A 23,466-nucleotide genomic window follows, 5' to 3' on the forward strand; every position below is an offset into this window, starting at 1 on the left:
AAAATCTTCTCATGAGGTGCATCAAATCCAGATTGTCAGTTTACCATTAAAACATCATCAGGAATAACTTTACAACATAATGACCATATGAATGTGTTGCAGATCATAGTCTTGAGGATTCAATACAGCTGGTGAGAACTGAGGTGAATGTCCTCCAAGGATCAGACGTCACTCTCTCCTGTAACTATGAAGGCAATGTCAACAACTTACAGTGGTACCGTCAACATCCCAGATCAAGACCAGAATTCCTGCTCTTAAGTGTAGGAGTAGGGTTGGAGTATCAGACTGTTTAGGGGTCACAGATATCATGGTTTTTAACGGGATAGTTCAACCTAGTTTCATGATTAGATAAAAATGTATCTTATTTCACTATTCACCTCATAGTGAAATCCTATCCAGGAAACATTCTTGTGGTGAAGAAAGTGCAAATGCAGGTGCAAATGACTGAGTGGCAGACATTGTATATACTTCTGATGTGTTTTAACCTGTTATTTCTGAAATGTCAAGTTTTAGTTTTTTTGTATGTTTGATTATATTTTCTGTTTCATATTTCAAAGTTTGCTTTCATTGTAATTCTGTATATTCTCACTTTGACAATAAATCTGAGTCAAACTTCATTTTCTTTGTATGATTTTCTTTGAGTGAGAAAATGTATAGAGGTGAATGGTTTACTTTTCAAAACAAGTGAGAAAACAGTTGAATTTGGATGGAATGTATACCTATAGTGATCTGTCAGTGAAATATAATTAGTTTTACAGTTTGGTACATGAGAAAGGTCAAATGGCACTGGTGGTACCAAAAGTTCTCCAAATGGCACAATTTGGTGGTCCGTCTGGACATACCTGTACTAAAACCTCTCCAAAGTGTCACTGGCTCACATACTAGCTTCTAACTCTACACAAGTACTAAACATACATTGGAATACTGATTACATACAAAGTCCTAGCTCTATTTGCTACTACACAGTAACATCTATTTTGATTCTGACATCCCACAGGTGTTAGCTTTCATCTGATACCAAGATTATTACAATGGCCCTTATGGTTGTGGAGATATTCTATATTCATTGTGGGCATGTCATTTCCTGCAGGTTATAATTCTGCTTCATTTTGTATTCAGTTAATTATTGATGATTGTATATCTTTGTCATGTGTAGAATGTTAGAGGAAGCAAGATCTGAGCATATCCACACAAAACCTGAAGGTGGTATCCTGGCATTGGTATTATTTTTCAGGTAGTGGATGAGCACAGCGTGCCAGTAAAGGACCATGTGGACAGCCTGGCAGAGTAACCAGGCTGTCAGCACCATCCTCGGCTTGTGACAGGAACCCTGCTGGTGACAGGAACCCTGCTGGAACCCTGCTGGAATACGCTTAACTTGTTTATTTGTGTGTGAGTGTGTGTTTATTTGTGATTATTTAAATAACAAATGTTCAATTTCAAATATGGATCTTTTATCTCCTCTCTGTAAATAGTTATTTATTTAACCTCAGGGTTTTTAAGCGGTTAACTTGTTTATTTGTGTGTGAGTATGTTTTTTGTGATTATTAAAATAACAAATGTTCTATTTCAAATATAAATCTTTCATCTGAGTTGTGTCATTTAGACACATTGCTAATAGCAAGTGACGCAATGCACGAGAGAAAGAAACAGGTCTGATCATTTTATAACAGATCCTTTCTCACAAAGATACACATGCAACTTGAATAGAGTATCATACCTATAGGCCCATAACACAGTCTTTAAACATCATTAAAACAACAACTTGAATAAAGTATCGTACCTATAGGCCCATAACACAGTCATTAAACATAATTAAAACAACAGCAAGTGTATATAATCTTCTGTTATGTCACAAGAAGCAAGATGTTGGCTCAAGGGATCTAGAATTTACACAAAACAATACTGTTGTGGAAAGACAGTTCATCGCTGCAATATGTGCACACAATTTTGTTTTAGTTTTTTGGCTCAGTCATCATGTTGAAGTTTGGACTGAAGTGTACGTTGAAGCCCAAATCCAATTTATCCCATTCCAACACTGGGTGTGGTTTTAACCTTAAAATATCAAAAGACCTTTTTATCAAATGGGGACACTCACTGGCAAGTAACACAACAAAAGTATTCATTTCATAAACAGTGTTTTCCACAGAGACATCAGCCAGAGGTGTGACACTATTTACATCCCAATAACCACTGTAATGAGCTCCATACCAATTGTCATGAGCTGATTGACCATTTGGCTGGGTTTCTGTGGAATGTTATTAAAAAGGCACAACAAAATACTGGAAAGGAACATCTCACAATAATGAAAATGACAACAACATACTACTCATAAAACATACATTAAAATAAGATCAAACATGACTATACACCCAACTACTGAAACATTCAAATGTAATAGCAAGGAAAAAAGGGGTTTGTCGATTTGATCACAGACAGGATGTCTGCTGCCTCATTCATCTGTAACACAAAGGACCCAGAACACTTGTAAAGTGTAAAGTGGTTTCAGCTGGGTCAGGCAATTCATTTGACTCCCAAGCATAGAGAGTGATCGACCCTGTTAGTCATCTGAATAAATTCGCTAGACAAGCCAATATATTGTAATGCAGTGGGTTTGGTGAGTAATCCCTACTGCTACCTAGTTAACTAAAATATACTTTACATTAATAGCAGGCTCACAAAACAAGCTGTGTTAGTTGACTAGCCAGTGTGTCATTGATTTTCATTGAAATGTATTCTCATTTTTCGAAATAAAAGTGCAAACATTAAACAGCTTCCACCCCACTGATGGAAATGTGTTTGTGTTGATGAGAAGTGATAATATCTTGTCTTCCTTATTGTTGTATTATTAGTATTTTTACCCCTCAGTAACCCCTCAGAACTGAGGTAGAGCTTTGCTTTGTATCTTGCTTCTCTAAGAGCTCTTAATAAACGGAGGAGACTTTGTTTCATCACATCGTGTACCTTAGTGGTAAGTTGTTGTAAGCCTAGCAACTCACGTGTATCTTTATTATTGATTAATTAGTAGAAATTACACGACAAGACACAGCTGTATGTCACACCTCATGGTTGAAACTCACTTGATCCATATTCTAGAAGTGTTGCTGAGTACAGTGGTAGTAATCATGTTTAGCCTTGGAAGATTATTTGTGTACAATCCATTATATGTCCCTTTATGCAGTGCAGCAGTCTTTCACCACAATAATTAGGATATTAGAAGAATTATGTAGTTGCATATCATTTGCGTTACTTTATCCAAATGTAGTAGTTCTAAATGCTTAAACAAGCTTTTATTTTTAAGAAATGTACCCGAGCTAAGTGGGCGGAGTTCCAGAACATAGCTCCGGAAGGACCCGGTGATGACGTCATCAAAAGACGACAACGTGTTTATAACATGCTTCATTCTACTCCTGATGTGAGTCCGTCGAGGTCGCCAGCTTGGAGGAAATATATTTTATTTCTTATTTTTTAGACTTCCGACAGGGCCGTTTGGAGCAGCGCCGGTATCTCCACATTGGTGAAAACGCAGAAATGTAAGTAAAACGTGTTCGTAACAGCAAGTCCTGCATCGCATTGCTTCATTGTTCGTAATGGTGGTTGTTGTGAAGGCCCACAGTTTAGAGCCAGTTTAGTTTCCCCAAACCAGCCCTATTTTGCCCCTGTTATTTCTTTATTATTTTCTATACTATTCCTGTACGTTTATGAAGGTGTATGTATTGTTATTGTAATGTTTATGTATATGTTTGATGACGTAGTATATCCGGGGTGTGTCCGTGACCCGGATGCTAGGTTCGGTGGTGTATATATAGAGACGGAAGTGGTCTGTGAGGCAGTGTGTGACGAGAATCAGAGAGAGAGAGTAACGAGAGAGAAGTAACGAGAAGTCAATCTAAGATGGCGGATTCAGTAACACGCACACCGTGCTGAAGCTGAAGACCAAGAGTGATTATCGAGTTCAGAACTGTGATAGCCCGTTTAGTTGTGTCCCCGTTAGACAGCCTTGCCAGCAGCCGGCTGTTAACGTTGGACCAAGCGAGACGCCAAACTGGACAGAACCGTCGCCTCCACGAGCGGACTGCGACCGAACGCTGACTCCATCGGAGTTTACCGTGAACCACCCGGACCTGAGCCCTTCACACCTCTGCGCGGACTACGAAGAAGGCCCTTTCCCTTCGCGTTGCTACGTCACCCCCCCCCCTTTGTCTGCTGTTTCCTCGAAGCACATGTGAGCTCCAACAAGGCCTCAACGCGCTCCTTGCAGCGCCAGACTCTAAGCCTTTCCAGGCTAGGTACTGTGAGTGAGTGATTGAGTGTGTGTGTGGCCGGCGGGGAGGGAGTGTATATATCTGGGGATGTATACATCAGTTATGTAAATAAATGTGTTTGTTCATATGGGATACCGTTACCGTGTGTTTAGTTGTTTGTATGCTAAGGCTAATGCTAATTCCAATGCTAATGCTAATGCTAATTCCAATGCTAATGCTAATGCTAATTCCCATGCTAATGCTAACGATGGTAATGCTAGTCTAAAGGTTTGCTGGCGCCCCCTACCTCTATCCTCCTACACTGCCTATTTAGCTCAGAGTTAGTTAGATAACCAGCCCTTCCTAAATTCTACAGTCCTTTTAGCTACTCCCTGGTTACAATTGGTCCTTCGAGCCGGATAGGTAGTGTAGTGATAGCATGGCTGAGCGCAGCCAACCAGACCAGACAGTTACCCCCCCTTCTCCGCCCCCTGAGCCAGAGCCACGACCACAGAGAGTCCCGCGGTTGCCTCCGAGGTTACAGGAGTATGAGCTTGAGCTCGAAAGCTCACTGAGTGGTAGTGAGGAGCGCACTCCACGGGATACAGTGGTCGGAGAGGCCGAGGTGTCCGCCGGCGCGCGGGTGGCTAGCACCGAGACAGCCATCAACGAGCACCAGCCTGAGGATGAGATGGCAGAACAGCAGGGTTTTGCCGTAGAAACGGAAGAGCAGGAAGGAGAGGCCCGGTCCGACAGCGCCTGCGGGCGGAAGAGGGAGGGCCTCAGCCTTAACGATCTGCCTCCCAGTACGGCGCGCTCGAGACCTAGCTCCTGCCGTTCAGTGGCTTCCTCCCGGTCCAGGGTTTCCGTGGGCAGTTCTGCCTCTGGGGCGGATAGCATACACTCCAGAGGGAGTAGTGCCGCGCTGTCAGAATATATGCGCCAACAGGCCGAGATGGCGTTCGAGCGGGAACGCCTCCAGTTCGAGCGTGAACGCCTCCAGCGCCAGGAGGCGCTAGAACGCGAACGCCTCCAGATGGACGGAGCGGAACGCGCGGCGGAGAGGCAGCGCCAGGAGGCGCTAGAACGTGAACGCCTCCAGATGAACGGAGCGGAACGTGCGGCGGAGAGACAGCGCCAGGAGGCGTTAGAGAGGGAACGCATCCAGTTCGAGCGCGAGCGCCTCCAGATGGAGGGGGCGGAACGCGCGGCGGAGAGGCAGATGGCGAGAGAGCAACTGCACGCGGAGAGGATGGAGAGAGAGCAACTGCACGCGGAGAAGATGGAGGAAATGCTGCAGACCATGCGCGACGTGTGCATCAGCAGAGCTCCGTCGGCCCGTAGCTCCAGAGCATCCTCCGCACGGCCCTCTCGAGTGCCATCTCCTGAACCCCCCGCCGATGGCTCCATGACCCCCGCCATGACTGTCCAACTACAGGCCCAGCTGACCACCTGGAAGGAAGAGGACCAGGGACCCGACCGCTACGCGGCCCAGAGGGAGCCAGCGTCGCTGCCCGGGAGGGGAGCCATTCACCAAGAGCGTAGCACACCCCTAGGTCCTCCAGGGAACCAAAATGCATGCAGGCCGGACACCCAGACCGTCACTCCAGCCCCGATCATCCACTACAGGATGTTTCCCCAGGTGGAGGGACCCAAGTTCCCCTTCTTCAAGGACGAGGACAGGAGCCAGTATGTGGAACTACGCATCTGCCTAGACACGCTATTGGACGACTCCTGCTCAGAGTCCTACAAATATGCGATTCTCCTTCAGCATGTGAGGAACCCCAGAGCCCACAACATGGTTCTGGCCCATGCCTCCGCACCGACACCTTACACCAGAGCGCTCGCCGACTTGGATGCCCGCTACGGTCGTCCCTGGAACCACGCCCTTGCTGAACTGCAAGCCCTCGAACAGCAGGCCCCCATCAAGGATGACCGGGCGCTGGATGACTTCGCGCTCCGCGTGCACACCTTGGTTGGAATGCTGAAGACGCAGGGCCCAGCTGGCGCCAGCGAGATCAACAGCACCTCCAACGTAGAGCGGCTGCTCCGCAAGATCCCACGCTTCCGGCAGGAGAGGTTCCGGCGACAGCAGCGCGTTCGTAACCCCGGGAAGTTGGGTCTGAGCATGGCTGCCTTCGCGGAGTTCCTACTGGAGGAAGTGCATGACACCAACGTAGACGCCATGGGTTACGCTGAGCCGAAGAAGGAGAGGGAGAAGGGAGACCGCTGGGACGGGCCGAGCTCGAACAGAGGACGCCCAGTAGGAGTGCTGCACACGGAGGAGGAGCCTCGGAGAGAGAGGAAAGCCCGACCTGAGGGAAAGGATTCCTCTCAACCCCCTCAAAAGGGACGGAGAGGTCCACCGCCATGTCCGTACTGCACCAGCGAGCACTGGTTCAATGAGTGCAGTGACTTCAACAACCTGAGTACCGAGGCCAAGCAGAGGTGGCTCGAGGAGAACAAGAGGTGCTGGAACTGTGGGCGCGACCATCTGGCTAAGAACTGCACCTTGAGGAGAAAGTGCAACCGCTGTGAGGAGGTCCACCTCAACATCCTACACGAGGTCTCCCTCGCCAGGTCCACGGAGGGCACCAGAAGCCCTAGGTCCGGTAGCGCACCGGAAGAGGCAACACCTGTCTACTACCTAGACCCAGCCCGGAGCAGCGGCTCCAAGGTCCTACTGAAGGTGGTGAAGGTCCGACTTCACCACAACAACGCTGTGTACGACACGTACGCCGTTCTAGACGACGGGTCGGAACGGACCATCCTTCTCCAGGGGGCAGTGCGCCAGTTGGGGCTCCAAGGGACTGCGGAGAAGCTGACTCTGCGCACGATACGTCGCGACCTTAAAGAGGTCACCGGGGCGAGAATCAACTTCTCTATCTCCCCGGCGGGGCGGCCGTCGGACAGATATCGGCTTCGGAATGTCTTCACCGCAGACCAGCTAGCGCTCTCCCGCTACGACTACCCCCTGGAGAGATTACGCGCAAGATATTCCCACCTACGGCGAGTAGACCTACATCCGATAGAAGGAGCGGAGCCAACCCTTCTCATCGGCTCGGACAACGCTGAACTGATCGTGTCGCTCCGTCCTCCGCTGAGAGGACCACGAGGCTGCCCGATGGCTGTTAAGACTGCGCTTGGGTGGGCCCTCCAAGGCGCTACCGAGGGGAGAGATAGAGACGGGAGAGCTACGTCATCCCTCCATGTCCGAACCGAAGAAGCAAACCAACCAACCGGACCGCCTGGAGTGGAATCTATTGCTGCCAGTGCACCTGGAACAGTTAGTACCACAAATGGTTCACCACAGGATGACCAACCAAAGAAGAAGTCTCTGTGGACAGAGCATAAGTCTCTGGATGGGAAGACCTACTTCTACAACACAGAGACTAAACAGTCCTCAGGGGAGAAACCAGACGACCTGAAATCTCCTGCTGAGCAAATGTTGTCTAAGTGCCCGTGGAAGGAGTACAAGTCTGACACGGGAAAGCCTTACTACTACAACTCCCAGACTAAGGAGTCCCGGTGGACCAAGCCCAAAGAGCTGGAAGATCTTGAAGCGATGATCAAAGCGGAGGAGAATGGGACGGTAGAAGCTGCAGCTCCTGGCACCGCCCCCGTTCCCACTCTTCAGGTTGATCCTGCTGCTACCATGGCGACCATGATGGACATGGAGGCCATGGCGGCAACAGCTGTTGCCAAGGAACACCTGCAGGTGGCCATGCACCCTCACGTGGCCGAGGTCAGCATTGACGCACCCGTCAACTCCGTCGAGTACACGTCAGCCATGGAAGTCTCAGCCAGTATTGTCGACGCCTCCAAGGAGGAAAGGCCGGAGTTGGCGAAGAAAACGTACAAGTGGAACCCAAAAGAGGAGGCCAAGCAGGCCTTCAAAGAGCTTCTGAAGGAGAAGGGTGTTTCATCCAACGCGTCATGGGAGCAAGCCATGAGAATGATCATCAACGACCCACGCTACAGCGCCCTGCCCAAGCTGAGTGAGAAGAAGCAAGCGTTTAAGGCCTACAAGGCTAAGAAGGAGAAGGAACAAGCCAAGCAGCTCAGGAAGAGGAACTGGGAGGCGCTGAAGAACATTCTGGACAACATGGCCAACGTCACCTACCGCACCACCTGGTCCGAGGCCCAGCAGTACCTGCTGGACAACCCCACCTTCGCTGAGTACGAGGAGCTGCAGAACATGGACAAGGAAGACGCTCTGATCTGCTTCGAGGAGCACATCCGCGCCCTGGAGAAGGAGGAGAAGCAGAAGACTCTGCTGAGGGAGAGAGACAACTTGTCCGAAGGTGCCGTGGTACTGGTGATCGACCAGTCCCTTCCACGCGCCGCCTGGCAGACAGGCAGAGTGACCAAGGTCCTGCCGGGTCCGGATGGAAGGGTGCGGACGGCCATCGTGGACGTTGGTGGTCGCACTTACACCCGACCTGTGGCACGCCTGATTGAGCTCCCTCAAATTACGAAGGACACTATCACCTCCTACCTCACGCTGCTAGAGCAGCCTAGCCAGTGTGCCTTCCCTAGTTAACTGAAACCGAGGGTTTCATGGGGCGGCTGTTGTGAAGGCCCACAGTTTAGAGCCAGTTTAGTTTCCCCAAACCAGCCCTATTTTGCCCCTGTTATTTCTTTATTATTTTCTATACTATTCCTGTACGTTTATGAAGGTGTATGTATTGTTATTGTAATGTTTATGTATATGTTTGATGACGTAGTATATCCGGGGTGTGTCCGTGACCCGGATGCTAGGTTCGGTGGTGTATATATAGAGACGGAAGTGGTCTGTGAGGCAGTGTGTGACGAGAATCAGAGAGAGAGAGTAACGAGAGAGAAGTAACGAGAAGTCAATCTAAGATGGCGGATTCAGTAACACGCACACCGTGCTGAAGCTGAAGACCAAGAGTGATTATCGAGTTCAGAACTGTGATAGCCCGTTTAGTTGTGTCCCCGTTAGACAGCCTTGCCAGCAGCCGGCTGTTAACGTTGGACCAAGCGAGACGCCAAACTGGACAGAACCGTCGCCTCCACGAGCGGACTGCGACCGAACGCTGACTCCATCGGAGTTTACCGTGAACCACCCGGACCTGAGCCCTTCACACCTCTGCGCGGACTACGAAGAAGGCCCTTTCCCTTCGCGTTGCTACGTCACCCCCCCCCTTTGTCTGCTGTTTCCTCGAAGCACATGCGAGCTCCAACAAGGCCTCAACGCGCTCCTTGCAGCGCCAGACTCTAAGCCTTTCCAGGCTAGGTACTGTGAGTGAGTGATTGAGTGTGTGTGTGGCCGGCGGGGAGGGAGTGTATATATCTGGGGATGTATACATCAGTTATGTAAATAAATGTGTTTGTTCATATGGGATACCGTTACCGTGTGTTTAGTTGTTTGTATGCTAAGGCTAATGCTAATTCCAATGCTAATGCTAATGCTAATTCCAATGCTAATGCTAATGCTAATTCCCATGCTAATGCTAACGATGGTAATGCTAGTCTAAAGGTTTGCTGGCGCCCCCTACCTCTATCCTCCTACACTGCCTATTTAGCTCAGAGTTAGTTAGATAACCAGCCCTTCCTAAATTCTACAGTCCTTTTAGCTACTCCCTGGTTACAGTGGTTGTTTCTTGAGGAAAGTTTAAATGAGGTGAACATACTACGGTAATCAGAAGAGATGTTGTATCTGTTTGATCGTTTCTACCGGAATACACCACGGATCAAACATATGTTCTGATGAGTATTTTGATTTCATATCAACACGTTTTCGTCTGTCCATTGTGCAACTCGTGTGAGGCCGTGGTTTGCAGTTGCAAAGTCACAATGTCTGCTCTGAATGAGGTCGAAATGGGATAGACTGGATATCAGAGTAAAGAACAGTGATATTCTAGACTTAATAGGGTGAATTTACAAAGGCTGAATAGATGAGTCGCTTTGAAAGTAGTTGACTTCTGTTACTGTTTACTGTTCATACCTGAGAGAGACAGAGAGAGTTTGAGTGTTTAAGTGGCTTCAAACACGGTGATCCATGCCAGAGGAAGTGTTAACTCTGTAGCAACCTTAGTCCTGATCACACATATTATTCTGATTACAGTTTATACTGACTGGGAACAATATGATGATTGGAAATGACAGGTAAGAAGAGCGTGTCTGTAAAAGCACATGTTAGAAACAGAGCAGCCTGTAAAGGGTTAACTCTGTTCCAGGGAGGAGAGCTGTACTGGGAGGGGAGGAGCATCTCAACGTCAGGCAGCTGAAATGAAACTAAACTGTGTAGAGACGTAAAGTGGAGAGCAGACTCTCGCAAACTCCTGAGAAATCGTCCTCAAACAATCTATCACACATACAGTAGAAAGGACAGACATCTATCACACTCTCACAGAATCACAGACAGGTGAGTTGAGACTTACAATGACAAGTCAAGATAAGCTATTGTGTTCACACTCTCTCAGAGTTTTTTATTTACATTTCAGTATGTACAACTTTTTGATTTGGTTGAAGGACTATTTTCTATGTGATACAAAATATTATAATGTTATCATTATTGATCGCTGTATAATCTCATAAGACAGTCCCTATCGAGATCTGATTGATTCCAGGAAATGCTTTATGGTGTCTCCTCTGGTCTCTCTAGATATGGCTTCCTCCAGCAGTCTCCTGTCTGAGGAGCAGTTCCTGTGTTCTGTCTGTCTGGATGTGTTCACTGACCCAGTCTCTATTCAATGTGGACACAACTTCTGCATGGCCTGTATCAGAAAGTACTGGGACAGCAGTGACCCGTGCCAGTGTCCAATGTGTAAAAAAACATTTGATAAGAGACCAGATCTCTTTGTCAATACTTTCATCTCTGAGATGGCCGCTCAGGTTAGGAAGTCAGTTGAAGTGAAGGCAACCAGCAGCCCAGCCCCAGACACACCTGTCAAACCTAGAGAAGTGTCCTGTGACTTCTGCCCTGGGACGAAGGTCAAGGCTCTGAAGTCCTGCCTGGTGTGTCAGACCTCTTACTGTGAGACTCACCTGGAGCCTCATCAGAGAGTCGCAGCCTTAAAGAGACACAAGCTGATCGACCCTGTAGAGAACCTGAAAGACAGGATGTGTAAGAAGCACGACAGACCCCTGGAGCTGTTCTGTAGGCGTGACCAGACGTGTGTGTGTCAGTTCTGCACTGAGACAGACCACAAGACCCATGACACCGTCCCCATAGAGGAGGAGTATGGAGAGAGGAAGGCTCAGCTGGTGAAGACAGAGGCAGATGTTCAGCAGATGATCCAGGAGCGACTGCAGAAGGTTTCAGAGATCAAACACTCAGTAGATCTTAGTCAGAAAGTTGCAGAGAGAGAGAAAGCAGACAGCGTACAGGTCTTCACTGCTCTGGTGGACTCCATGAAGAGAGGCCAGGCTGAGCTCCTTGACGTGATCGAGGAGAAGCAGAAAGCAGCAGAGAGGTGGGCTGAAGGGCTGATTAAAGAGCGGGAGCAGGAGATCACTGAGCTACAGAGGAGAAGCACTGAGCTGGAGCAGCTCTCACACACTGAGGACCACCTCCACCTCCTCCAGAGCTTCCCTTCCCTGTCCACCCCTCCACACACCAAGGACTGGTCTGAGGTCAGCGTCCACAGTGATCTCTATGTGGGGACTGTGAGGAGAGCTGTGTCTCAGCTGGAGGAGACACTTATGAGTGAAGTGAAGAAGTTGTGCGATGCTGAGCTGAAGATGATTCAGCAGTATGCAGTGGACGTGACTCTGGACCCTGATACAGCACATCCCCGTTTCATTCTGTCTCAGGATGGGAAACAAGTTAGGCGTCGCCCAGCCCCGATCTTTCGCCCGGGGCAGAAGGTCTGGCTCTCGACCCGGGACCTTCCTCTCCGGGTTGAGTCGAGGAAACTGGCGCCTCGGTTCGTGGGACCCTTCAAGGTGGTGCGACGGGTGAACCCGGTGGCATATAAACTGCTACTTCCACCATCCATGCGGGTTCATCCCACCTTTCGTGCGTCCCTCCTGAAACCGTTCCTTACATGCCCCCTGGCCCCACCACCCCCCCCTGTCCCCCCGCCGCGCATCGTTGATAGACAAACGGTGTACACGGTGAGGAGGGTCATGAATTGCCGGCGGAGGGGTAGGGGGTTTCAGTTTTTGGTGGACTGGGAGGGGTATGGGCCGGAGGAACGGTCCTGGGTGCCTCAGAGGGATATACTGGACCCTTCCCTGATCGAGGACTATCGACGTTTACATCCTGAGGCACCCAGGTGAACGGCAGGTGCCGTTCGTCGGGGGGGGATACTGTCAGGTTGGGGATCGCTCTACCTTGGAGCGACCCGTTGGCGCCCCCTATGTTGTGTAGTGTTTCTCTGTCTGTCCTAATTGTCTGTGATTGTGAACAGCTGTGAGTGATTGTCTAGGTCTATTTAGTTCCCCCTGTGTTTTCCCTCTGTGTCGATTGTTCACCTTATGTTGCGTCGTGTGTGTGCGTGTTGTCCTAGTCTTGTCGTAGCCTTATTGCTCCTCGTATGCCCAGGAGATAAGTATCGTATGACTATTGCTAATCCTTTTGCCTTGTTAGGAGACTTGCTTTCTCCCCGTTTATTTGATCGCTTACTGTGCGGTTTATTATTTACTGTTTACTCAAATAAAGAGTACCTTATTTTGGAATCATATCCTGCATCGTTTCCATTCTGTTCTGCTCTGCATCTGGGTCCAAACACATTGACTAACCGTAACAGTTGTGACAAACATTTAAGTAGCTCAGCAGCCTCGGAGTGACACATGAGCCTCAACAGGGCGGGATAAAAATAACCTCTAGTCTTCAGGCTGACATGATGAACTCCAGACAGCTGAGTCACTCTTAGAAAACGGCTTTAATAAAGAATGTTTTTTTTAAAAAAGCGGTTGGTGGAGGAGAAAGTTGTGTTAGTTAGTAGTAACCTAACCTACACTCAGTCCAGAATGACTCCAACTCCTGGAGCGCGGTGCGTAAAATGGGCACAAGGCGCATGGCTTTAAACTCTGTCGATTGTAAAAAATGTAATAAAATATGAGTGCGCAAAACACCGCTTTTATTTTTTGGTATGTTGTGTTTGCCATAATGCCAATCTAGAAGACCCAGGATCTGACCCAGGATCTGACCCAGGATCTGCTCCCCAGTACCTCCTTCTCCTTGTAGGCTCCACTGGGACCGGAGGGACTGCTGAGTCTCTGGACCCTCGCCTCTCTGGTAAACTGAACACAGAGAAGACCCAACTGTATCTGGAGATCTCCTCTGCTGAAGTGACAGACTCTGCTGTTTACTGCTGCGCCCTGCGGCCCACAGTGACAGGAAACCCAGAGACCCTGTACAAAAACCTCTTATTACCTGAGAGAGTGTTTCTCGTCTCTGGTTGCCCCTTTCATTATACAACAGTGACACCTAGTGGAGTTATGAGGACACTACAGTGCATTTGCAACAGGTTGTCTCACTGAAGCCAATAGGCAACATTCTATTGTGTTAAAGGGGAGGAGCTCAACATCCCTCCCAACAGACAGTGAGGAGAACAGATTCACCTTTAAGAGTGAATGTTCCAAGTGAAGATCACTCTGGTTCAGCAACGCTTCTAGTCTCTCTATCTGACACAGTGCTTTAGCTACGATGCTGCTCTATTCAGTGATGTTGTTTTGTACTCTTGTGGGTAAGAATTCACTCCTTGTCAAATTAACATAAGTCATCGTACAGAATATATATTTAGCTGGATTACCAATTGTTATTAACATATCATTTGTTTACATTTTAGTCATTTAGCAGACTCTCAACCAGAGCATAATACAGTTTGAATTTCTAGATAAATATTAGACAGAAATTATGTTACTAAACAGCACCATACCGCTCCTTCACAGGTTCAAGTGTTGGAGAAGATACAATCACCCCACACAGAGATGTAGTGCATGCTATGGAGGGTAGTAGTGTTAACATCTCCTGCAAGTACACCAGCTCCTTCACAACTAACAGTCTGTTATGGTACCGCCTGAACCCTGGATCAGCACCACAGTTCCTCATTATGGAGTACACAGGACAGGTAACCAACCCAATACCAGGACTGAACATCACACATGACAAAGACCAGAAACGTGTGGATCTGGAGATCTCCTCTGCTGAAGTGACAGACTCTGCTCTCTACTACTGCGCCCTGCAGCCCACAGTGACAGAAAACCCAGAGACACTGTACAAAAACATGCCAATTGACACACATACATTTAGATGCAGGTTTGCTGTTCAGAATTACCTTGATCCTTATCAACAGAGAAATATCAAACAAGGCAGATACAGTGCTGTAACTTTAAAAGTAAATCAGGCTTGTATGCAAACACAGTTACAATAGTGTGTGTGTGTGTGTGTGTGTGTGTGTGTGTGTGTGTGTGTGTGTGTGTGCGTGTGTGTGTGCGTGTGTGCATGCGTGCGTGTGGTTGGACTGTACTCAGCTCTCACTGTCTCTAGCTGTCAGTCTGTTTCCAAGCTTCATCAGGATGTTGCTCACATTGTTTTTGCTCCTCTCAACATTTCTTGGTAAGTTTTTAAATATTCATGTTGTTAGAAGTAAGATAACATTACAATTCAATTATTGTATAAGTAGTTTTCGATCAGATAACTAATAATTCACATTCCTGCTCTTAAGTGTAGGAGTAGGGTTGGAGTATCAGACTGTTTAGGGGTCACAGATATCATGGTTTTTAACGGGATAGTTCAACCTATTTTCATGATTAGATAAAAATGTATCTTATTTCACTATTCACCTCATAGTGAAATCCTATCCAGGAAACATTCTTGTGGTGAAGAAAGTGCAATTGCAGGTGCAAATGACTGAGTGGCAGACATTGTATATACTTCTGATTTGTTTTTACCTGTTATTTCAGAAATTTCAAGGTTTGGTTTTATTGTGTGTTTGATTATGTTTTCTGTTTCATATTTCAACGTTTGCTTTCATTGTAATTCTGTATATTCTCACTTTGACAATAAATCTGAGTCAAACTTTATTTTCTTTGTATGATTTTCTTTGAGTGAGAAAATGTATAGAGGTGAATGGTTTACTTTTCAAAACAAGTGAGAAAACAGTTGAATTTGGATGGAATGTATACCTATAGTGATCTGTCAGTGAAATATAATTAGTTTTACAGTCTGGTACATGAGAAAGGTCAAATGGCACTGGTGGTGCCAAAAGTTCTCCAAATGGCACAATTTGGTGGTCCGTCTGGACATACCTGTACTAACACCTCTCCAAAGTGTCACTGGCTCATATACTAGCTTCTAACTCTACACAAGTACTAAACATACATTGGAATACTGATTACATACAAAGTCCTAGCTCTATTTGCTACTACACAGTAACATCTATTTTGATTCTGACATCCCACAGGTGTTAGCTTTCATCTGATACCAAGATTATTACAATGGCCCTTATGGTTGTGGAGATATTCTATATTCATTGTGGGCATGTCATTTCCTGCAGGTTATAATTCTGCTTCATTTTGTATTCAGTTAATTATTGATGATTGTATATCTTTGTCATGTGTAGAATGTTAGAGGAAGCAAGATCTGAGCATATCCACACAAAACCTGAAGGTGGTATCCTGGCATTGGTATTATTTTTCAGGTAGTGGATGAGCACAGCGTGCCAGTAAAGGACCATGTGGACAGCCTGGCAGAGTAACCAGGCTGTCAGCACCATCCTCGGCTTGTGACAGGAACCCTGCTGGAACCCTGCTGGAATACGCTTAACGTTTATTTGTGTGTGAGTGTGTGTTTATTTGTGATTATTTAAATAACAAATGTTCAATTTCAAATATGGATCTTTTATCTCCTCTCTGTAAATAGTTATTTATTTAACCTCAGGGTTTTTAAGCGGTTAACTTGTTTATTTGTGTGTGAGTATGTTTTTTGTGATTATTAAAATAACAAATGTTCTATTTCAAATATAAATCTTTCATCTGAGTTGTATTTGATCATTTAGACACATTGCTAATAGCAAGTGACGCAATGCACGAGAGAAAGAAACAGGTCTGATCATTTTATAACAGATCCTTTCTCACAAAGATACACATGCAACTTGAATAGAGTATCGTACCTATAGGCTCATAGCACAGTCTTTAAACATCATTAAAACAACAACTTGAATAGAGTATCGTACCTATAGGCCCATAACACAGTCATTAAACATCATTAAAACAACAGCAAGTGTATATAATCTTCTGTTATGTCACAAGAAGCAAGATGTTGGCTCAAGGGATCTAGAATTTACACAAAACAATACTGTTGTGGAAAGACAGTTCATCGCTGCAATATGTGCACACAATTTTGTTTTAGTTTTTTGGCTCAGTCATCATGTTGAAGTTTGGACTGAAGTGTACGTTGAAGCCCAAATCCAATTCATCCCATTCCAACACTGGGTGTGGTTTTAACCTTAAAATATCAAAATACCTTTTATCAAATGGGGACACTCACTGGCAAGTAACATAACAAAAGTATTCATTTCATAAACAGTGTTTTCCACAGAGACATCAGCCAGAGGTGTGACACTATTTACATCCCAATAACCACTGTAATGAGCTCCATACCACTATTGTCATGAGCTCATTGACCATTTGGCTGGGTTTCTGTGGAATGTTATTAAAAAGGCACAACAAAATACTGGAAAGAAACATCACACAATAATGAAAATGACAACAACATACTACTCATAAAACATACATTAAAATAAGATCAAACATGACTATACACCCAACTACTGAAACATTCAAATGTAATAGCAAGGAAAAAAGGGGTTTGTCGATTTGATCACAGACAGGATGTCTGCTAGGTGCCTCATTCATCTGTAACACAAAGGACCCAGAACACTTGTAAAGTGTAAAGTAGTGATGGCGAGATGAAGCTTCTTGAACTGTTGAAGCTTTCCATCAAATTGCGTCACACTTGGACCGAAGCTTCATGTTGCTTCATTTGCTCTACTGCGCCATCAAGTGGACAATAAATGTATAGCAGGCAGAGTGATAATGACACCGTGGATTTGGTGTGTGAAGCTTTGAATTGAATACATGTGCTTGTGTTACTAGGAACAACAACATTTTATTCATTTTTATTTAAAAATAACAATTTCCCCACAGTGCTGGGCTTCAGGCGGTTTCTTTTTTTTGAGACGATTTCACCTGCTTTTGAAAATATCCTTTCACAGGGCACAGATGAAGCTGGGGTACATAGATAATTAACGGCAAGTTTATACAAATTAGGATACACATGTTTGTGTTCTTCCCAATACTGTAGGGGGTTCTGCATCCTTTCGATGTTTGGTTCAGCCAGGTAGGTATGGACCTCCACTGTTGCATCTGCAGTTACATTTTGGGTCCTCGCCTGCAGGACTGTGGTGTCTAAACGACGCCACAGTTTGTTACCTAAAACAGACAAACAGGCTGTCAGTGTCAGTGAATATATACAATAAGACAATTAGAATGTATCCAGTATACATTACCTTGAGTCACAGGCTGCGAAGCTTCTGATATGGGGGGTTGTGATGACGACGAGGAGGAGGAGGAGCCAAATCCGAGCCACTTCCCGAATCGTACGTCATCAACACACGCCTCGGTACGCGCTTCACAAAAATCTGCCTCTGTTACTCGATACACGCTCCGAAGCGTCGGCTTCATCTCGCCATCACTAGTGTAAAGTGGTTTCAGCTGGGTCAGGCAATTCATTTGACTCCCAAGCATAGAGAGTGATCGACCCTGTTAGTCATCTGAATAAATTCGCTAGACAAGCCAATATATTGTAATGCAGTGGGTTTGGTGAGTAATCCCTACTGCTACCTAGTTAACTAAAATATACTTTACATTAATAGCAGGCTCACAAAACAAGCTGTGTTAGTTGACTAGCCAGTGTGTCATTGATTTTCATTGAAATGTATTCTCATTTTTAGAAATAAAAGTGCAAACATTAAACAGCTTCCACCCCACTGATGGACATGTGTTTGTGTTGATGAGAAGTGATAATATCTTGTCTTCCTTATTGTTGTATTATTAGTATTTGTACCCCTTAGTAACCCCTCAGAACTGAGGTAGAGCTTTGCTTTGTATCTTGCTTCTCTAAGAGCTCTTAATAAACTGAGGAGACTTTGTTTCATCACATCGTGTACCTTAGTGGTAAGTTCTTGTGAGCCTAGCAACTCACGTGTATCTTTATTATTGATTAATTAGTAGAAATTACACGACAAGACACAGCTGTATGTCACCCCTCATGGTTGAAACTCACTTGATCCATATTCTAGAAGTGTTGCTGAGTACAGTGGTAGTAATCATGTTTAGCCTTGCAAGATTATTTGTGTACAATCCATTATTATGTCCCCTTATGCAGTGCAGCAGTCTTTCACCACAATAATTAGGATATTAGAAGAATTATGTAGTTGCATATCATTTGCGTTACTTTATCCAAATGTAGTATTTCTAAATGCTTAAACAAGCTTTTATTTTTAAGAAATGTACCCGAGCTAAGTGGGCGGAGTTCCAGAACACAGCTCCGGAAGGACCCGGTGATGACGTCATCAAAAGACGACAACGTGTTTATAACATGCTTCATTCTACTCCTGATGTGAGTCCGTCGAGGTCGCCAGCTTGGAGGAAATATGATAAGATGAATGTCAGATGAATGCGGAGACCGAGAGGTGTTGCTTCCTTATGATAATTAATTAATGCTCAAGGTAGACAATGAAGATAAAGTTTAATCCATTACACAGCGCTGGGCCAGCCTCTCTCAACACACGGCAAGCAACGGTGAGAGACTCGCCCCGAATGACATTTTGCAGTGGCCTTATATGCTAGATTTCCGCTGACACCGGAAACAGCTGTCCCTTGCCAATCATCGGTCACCCGTCATACATGTTTACATACTAAAGTTAGAAGCTAGCTTGCCTCTGCTTCCCTACCATAACGGTTTGTTTGTTCCGGTCACCAGTTACCTGACTCTCAGTCAGCTGACCGTTCGTTCTCAAATATACTGATCTATTGACCCCAGTACCCATATAAGTCTACCACCTGGCTGACCACCACAAGGCTCCCCTGTCCTTAGATCCCAACTGGTCCCCATCTCTATATTTGGCTCAGGTCCAGTTACAGAAACGCATGCTGACTCAGAGTGGTCAGTTTATGTCCTGAGAGTGGACACACTTAAAGTATGTTTAAGGTTACACAATGAGTATTGCAATATTTGATAGGCACACAGCATCTTGCACATAGCTACACAAAACGCATCATATCAAAATATATTTGATTTCTTATTTTTTAAGACTTCCGACAGGGCCGTTTGGAGCAGCGCCGGTATCTTCACAATGGTGAAAACGCAGAAATGTAAGTAAAACGTGTTCGTAGCAGCAAGTCCTGCATCGCATTGTTTCATTCGTCTCGTAATGGTGGTTGTTTCTTGAGGAAAGTTTAAATGAGGTGAACATACTAATCAGAAGAGATGTTGTATCTGTTTGATCGTTTCTACCGGAATACACCACGGAACAAACACATGTTCTGATGAGTATTTAGATTTCATATCAACACGTTTTCGTCTGTCCTTTGTGCAACTCGTGTGAGGCCGTGGTTTGCAGTTGCAAAGTCACAATGTCTGCTCTGAATGAGGTCGAAATGGGATAGACTGGATATCAGAGTAAAGAACAGTGATATTCTAGACTTAATAGGGTGAATTTACAAAGGCTGAATAGATGAGTCGCTTTGAAAGTTGTTGACTTCTGTTACAGTGTGTCCTCGTTTCCAATCTAGACCTTATTTATCTATGAAATATTGCAGAATGGCATTTCTAGTTAGTCTGTTTAGTTGAAAGGTTAGATAGATATGATGTTGGAAAGATAGATGGTTAGACAGTCAGAGTTTGATAGATAGATAGATGGATTGTATGTTAATGTGGTAGTGAAAGAGGAAGAAGAAGAAGTTGTGGTGAAAGAAGTGGAGGAAGGGGAGGAAAACACTATGATGGTGAAAGAAGAAATGGAAGAAGAGGAAGTGGAGGAGAAAGATGTGATGATGAAAGAAGAAGAGGAGGGAGGAGAGGATTTACTGGAGACAGATAGTGAGTTGGATGGTAAATTCATAAACTTGACTACTATTATACTTTATTTATTGTACATTGCTCTATGGTGTTAATTGTGCATACAGGATGGGTCCTTATATATTATTACCATTACGCAGGGGTTAAAGTGGGATTTATTAAGTGGGGGGGCTCTGTGTTAGAGGTGGGCTAAGGTGCGGGAGTGATGGTGGGGCTCAATACTGCCTCACAAATCAAACCATAAATGATCTTGAAATTAAAATGTCCATAATGCAATTTAAATTTTCAATCCATTTTATTTCTTTTTCATTGAGTTTCCGTAATACAGCAGGCCAATAACGTACACTGACAGTCTCTAATCTTGGTTATCTCGTATCTCTTACACAGTAAGTTAGCTAGTTATTTATATACAATCTTAGTTCAGAAGATCCCAGATGGGCTGGTATGTTGAAGCCTGTCCTCTCTGCATGCATGCCAAGTGACTAGCAGATCTTCTTTTTTTTCTTCTTTTTTAAATATTTTTTATTCCAGTATAGAAGATTGATACATTGAAAAAGGCATGAATATTTTCTGTTTTTCTCCATCCCCTCCACCCACCCCTCCCTCTCAAACATGTCTGCATGCATATATACATATACATTTGCCCATCTACACACACAAATATAAACAAGTTTACGACTAGCAGATTTTCTAGATCTTCTTCTTTACATATTTCATGGGGTTCCAACACTCAAGAGGAGGTCCAACTAGTTAAATAAAAATAAGAGCTGAGGTGTTTTCAATTCTCAGTTGTGTGCGCAAAGGTGTGACAACATTATTCATTTCTGAAAAACCTCTTTCCCAATCTGCACTACTCACAGGAATGGTATCAATTGCATGTCTGAGTTTAAGAAGGTTGTGGTTTTAAGTGATGTATTGATGTCTCTATTCAAATGTATTTCTTATGTGTTGTTTTGTAATGGTATAGATATTGTGGACAGGGGGCAACTGCAAAAGAGGCCTTGTTCTCAGTATGTTTTCCCCTGTATGAATTAAGGTTGAATGAAATGTTTCTAATCCTGTATATGTTCCTACTCTTACAGGAGAGAGCTCCAACCCAGGCTCAGACAGTGAGTCCAGCTCCACCATGTCAGGAAACCACAAACAACCACAGGCTCACAGAGGAGAACATACTTACCTTGACCGTCAGTTTGGGAAGAGTTTAGCTTCCCCTAACACCCTAAAGAAACATCAGAGGAAACACACAGGAGAGAAGACACACAACTGCACCGAGTGTGGGAAGAGTTTCAGTCAACTAGGAGGCCTAAAGAGACATCAGAGGATACACACAGGAGAGAAGCCATACCACTGCTCCCAGTGTGGGAAGAGTTTCTCTCAACTAGGAGACCTAAAGACACATCAGAGAATACACACTGGAGAGAGGCCATACGACTGCTCCCAGTGTGGGAAGAGATTTACTCAGGCAGCACACTTAAAAGTCCATCAGAGAATACACACAGGAGAGAAGCCATACCACTGCTCCCAGTGTGGGAAGAGTTTCTCTCAACTAGGAGACCTAAAGACACATCAGAGAATTCACACAGGAGAGAGGCCATACCACTGCACCGAGTGTGGGAAGAGTTTCAGTCAACTAGGAACCCTAAAGATCCACGAGAGAACACACACAGGAGAGAGGCCATATGACTGCTCCCAGTGTGAGAAGAGATTTAATGAGGCAGGAAAGCTTAAGATCCATCAGATAATACACACAGGAGAGAGGCCATACCACTGCTCCCAGTGTGGCAAGAGTTTCTCTCAACTAGGAGACCTAAAGAACCATCAGAGAATACACACAGGAGAGAACTGGTACCACTGCTCCCAGTGTGGGAAGAGTTTTACTCTATTAGGAACCCTAAAGACCCATCAGAGAACACACATAGGAGAGAAGCCATAACATTTGTGGGGAGTGTGAGGAGAGTTACAAACATCCCCCAAAGGTACATCAGAGAATACACACAGGAGAGAGTACCACTGCTCCTAGAGTCAGAACAGTTTCAGTAAGTCCTGCAACCTGAGAGCATCATGGTACGTACACTGACAGAGTTCCATTACCCCTTGTGTAGTACCATATATCCCTGCTGGGACCATATATACTGAAACATGTATGCACTCACTGCAATGTAAGTTGCTTTGGATAAAAGTGTTTGCATATATTATTATTGTTATTATTATTATTATTATTATTATTATTATTATTATTATTATAATAGTTAAACAGAAGATAGATTCATCCATGTATTTATAGTAACTTGTGGTCTTTGGTCACAGAACAGGAAGGTTGTATCCTCCAATGGATTTTGTATTTGACCTCATTAGAAGAATTGTAATAACCAACACATGGTCCTCAGTGTTAGGAGTTAAGTGTAGGAGTAGGATTGGAGTATGAGACTGTTTAGTGGTCACAGACATCATAGTTTTTTACGGGATGGTTCAACCTATTTTCATGATTAGATAAAAATGAATCTTATTTCACTATTGTCCTCATCGTGAAATCCTATCCAGGAAACATTCTTGTGGTGAAGAAAGTGCAAATGCAGATGCAAATGACTGAGTGGCAGACATTGTATATACTTCTGATTTGTTTTTACCTGTTATTTCAGAAATTTCAAGGTTTGGTTTTATTGTGTGTTTGATTATGTTTTCTGTTTCATATTTCAACGTTTGCTTTCATTGTAATTCTGTATATTCTCAGTTTGACAATAAATCTGAGTCAAACTTCATTTTCTTTGTATGATTTTCTTTGAGCGGGAAAACGTATAGAGGTGAATGGTGAGAAAACAGTTTAATTTGGATGGAATGTATACCTATAGTGATCTGTCGGTGAAATATAATTAGTTTTACAGTTTGGTACATGAGAAAGGTCAAATGGCACTGGTGGTGCCAAAAGTTCTCCAAATGGCACAATTTGGTGGTCCGTCTGGACATACCTGTACTAACACCTCTCCAAAGTGTCACTGGCTCACATACTAGCATCTAACTTGGGACAAGTACTAATCATACATTGGAATACTGATTACATACAAAGTCCTAGCTCTATTTGCTACTACACAGTAACATCTATTTTGATTCTGACACCCCACAGGTGTTAGTTTTCATCTGATACCAAGATTATTACAATGGCCC

At 44.9% G+C, this 23,466-nt stretch overlaps 1 protein-coding gene across 1 annotated transcript in view; it reads left to right on the plus strand.

Annotated features, from left to right (window-relative positions):
• LOC308171937 (uncharacterized protein) overlaps positions 1-19,406 on the plus strand; it is a gene marked incomplete at both ends in the record, with an annotated part of 37,991 nt that extends 18,585 nt beyond the window's left edge. The window contains 5 exons of the mRNA XM_080546850.1: positions 7,469-8,548; positions 10,954-11,228; positions 11,835-12,360; positions 13,405-13,550; positions 19,356-19,406. Of these exons, the coding sequence (XP_080402976.1) occupies positions 7,469-8,548; positions 10,954-11,228; positions 11,835-12,360; positions 13,405-13,550; positions 19,356-19,406 (2,078 nt within the window). The remainder of the gene's footprint in view (positions 1-7,468; positions 8,549-10,953; positions 11,229-11,834; positions 12,361-13,404; positions 13,551-19,355) is intronic.
• Positions 19,407-23,466: the final 4,060 nt, after the last annotated feature.

This window comes from Nansenia antarctica, assembly GCF_963989245.1.
Source record: "Nansenia antarctica genome assembly, chromosome: 16".
NCBI lineage: Eukaryota > Metazoa > Chordata > Actinopteri > Argentiniformes > Microstomatidae > Nansenia > Nansenia antarctica.